The 1138-nt window shown below is 57.6% G+C and overlaps 1 protein-coding gene across 1 annotated transcript in view; it reads left to right on the top strand.

The window, feature by feature from the left end:
• Positions 1–120: 120 nt before the first annotated feature.
• LOC108510391 (basic salivary proline-rich protein 2-like) overlaps positions 121–1138 on the top strand; it is a gene marked incomplete at its 3' end in the record, with an annotated part of 7318 nt that continues 6300 nt past the window's right edge. The window contains exons 1-2 of the mRNA XM_017840068.1: positions 121–286; positions 431–527. Of these exons, the coding sequence (XP_017695557.1) occupies positions 121–286; positions 431–527 (263 nt within the window). The remainder of the gene's footprint in view (positions 287–430; positions 528–1138) is intronic.

The raw sequence follows: 1138 nt of genomic DNA, 5'->3' as shown, positions 1-1138 counted from the left end.
CATCCTGAGGGTCCCACCAGGGTGTGGGCATGGGGGTGTGAGGAATGTTGGCCATCATCGTCATCATCGTCATCATCATCCTGAGGGTCCCACCAGGGTGTGGGCATGGGGGTGTGAGGAATGTTGGCCATCATCGTCATCATCGTCATCATCATCCTGAGGGTCCCACCAGGGTGTGGGCATGGGGGTGTGAGGGGGAGATCCTTGGCAGCGTTGGCCATCATCATCATCATCCTCGTCATCATCCTCGTCATCGTGGGGGTCCCACCAGAGCATCAGCATCGGGGTGTGATCCCTGGATCTTCCTCATCTTCCTCATCTTCATCATCGTCATCGTCATCCTGGGGGTCCCACCAGAGTGTGGGCACTGGGATGTGACTCCTGGATCTTCCTCATCTTCATCATCGTCATCCTGGGGATCCTATCGAAGTGTCAGCACCAGGGTGTGACCCCTGGATCTTCCTCATCTTCGTCATCCTCCTGCTCCTCATCGTCATTGTCGTTATTGTCATCATCATCATCAGGGGGTCCCACCAGAGCACCGGTGTCTGACCATGGGACCCTCCTCCTCCTCCTCCTCATCATCATCCTCCTGGGGGTCCCACCAGGGCATCAGCACCAGGGTGTGACCCCTGGGTCTTCCTCATCTTCATCATCATCATCATCAGGGGGTCCCACCAGAGCACCGGTGTCTGACCATGGGACCCTCCTCCTCCTCCTCCTCCTCCTCCTCCTCCTCATCATCATCCTGGGGGTCCCACCAGGGCATCAACACCAGGGTGTGACCCCTGGATCTTCCTCATCTTCATCATCATCATCATCGTCATCATGGGGGTCCCATCAAAGCATCAACACCAGGGTGTGACCCCTGGATCTTCCTCATCTTCATCACCATCATCATCATCAGGGGGTCCCACCGGAGCACCGGTGTCTGACCATGGGACCCTCCTCCTCCTCCTCCTCCTCCTCATCATCATCATCATCCTGGGGGTCCCACCAGAGCATCAGCATCGGGGTGTGACCCCTGGATCTTCCTCATCTTCATCACCATCATCGTCATCGGCATCGGGGGGGTCCCATCAAAGCGTCAGCACGGGGGTTCCTCAGCTTCCTCCTCCTCCTCCTCCTCCTCCTCCTC

The sequence above is a fragment of the Lepidothrix coronata genome, unplaced genomic scaffold, assembly GCF_001604755.1.
Source record: "Lepidothrix coronata isolate B3197 unplaced genomic scaffold, Lepidothrix_coronata-1.0 Scaffold784, whole genome shotgun sequence".
In the NCBI taxonomy this organism is placed as follows: Eukaryota; Metazoa; Chordata; class Aves; order Passeriformes; family Pipridae; genus Lepidothrix; species Lepidothrix coronata.
This window is presented reverse-complemented; position numbering and strand designations above follow the sequence as displayed.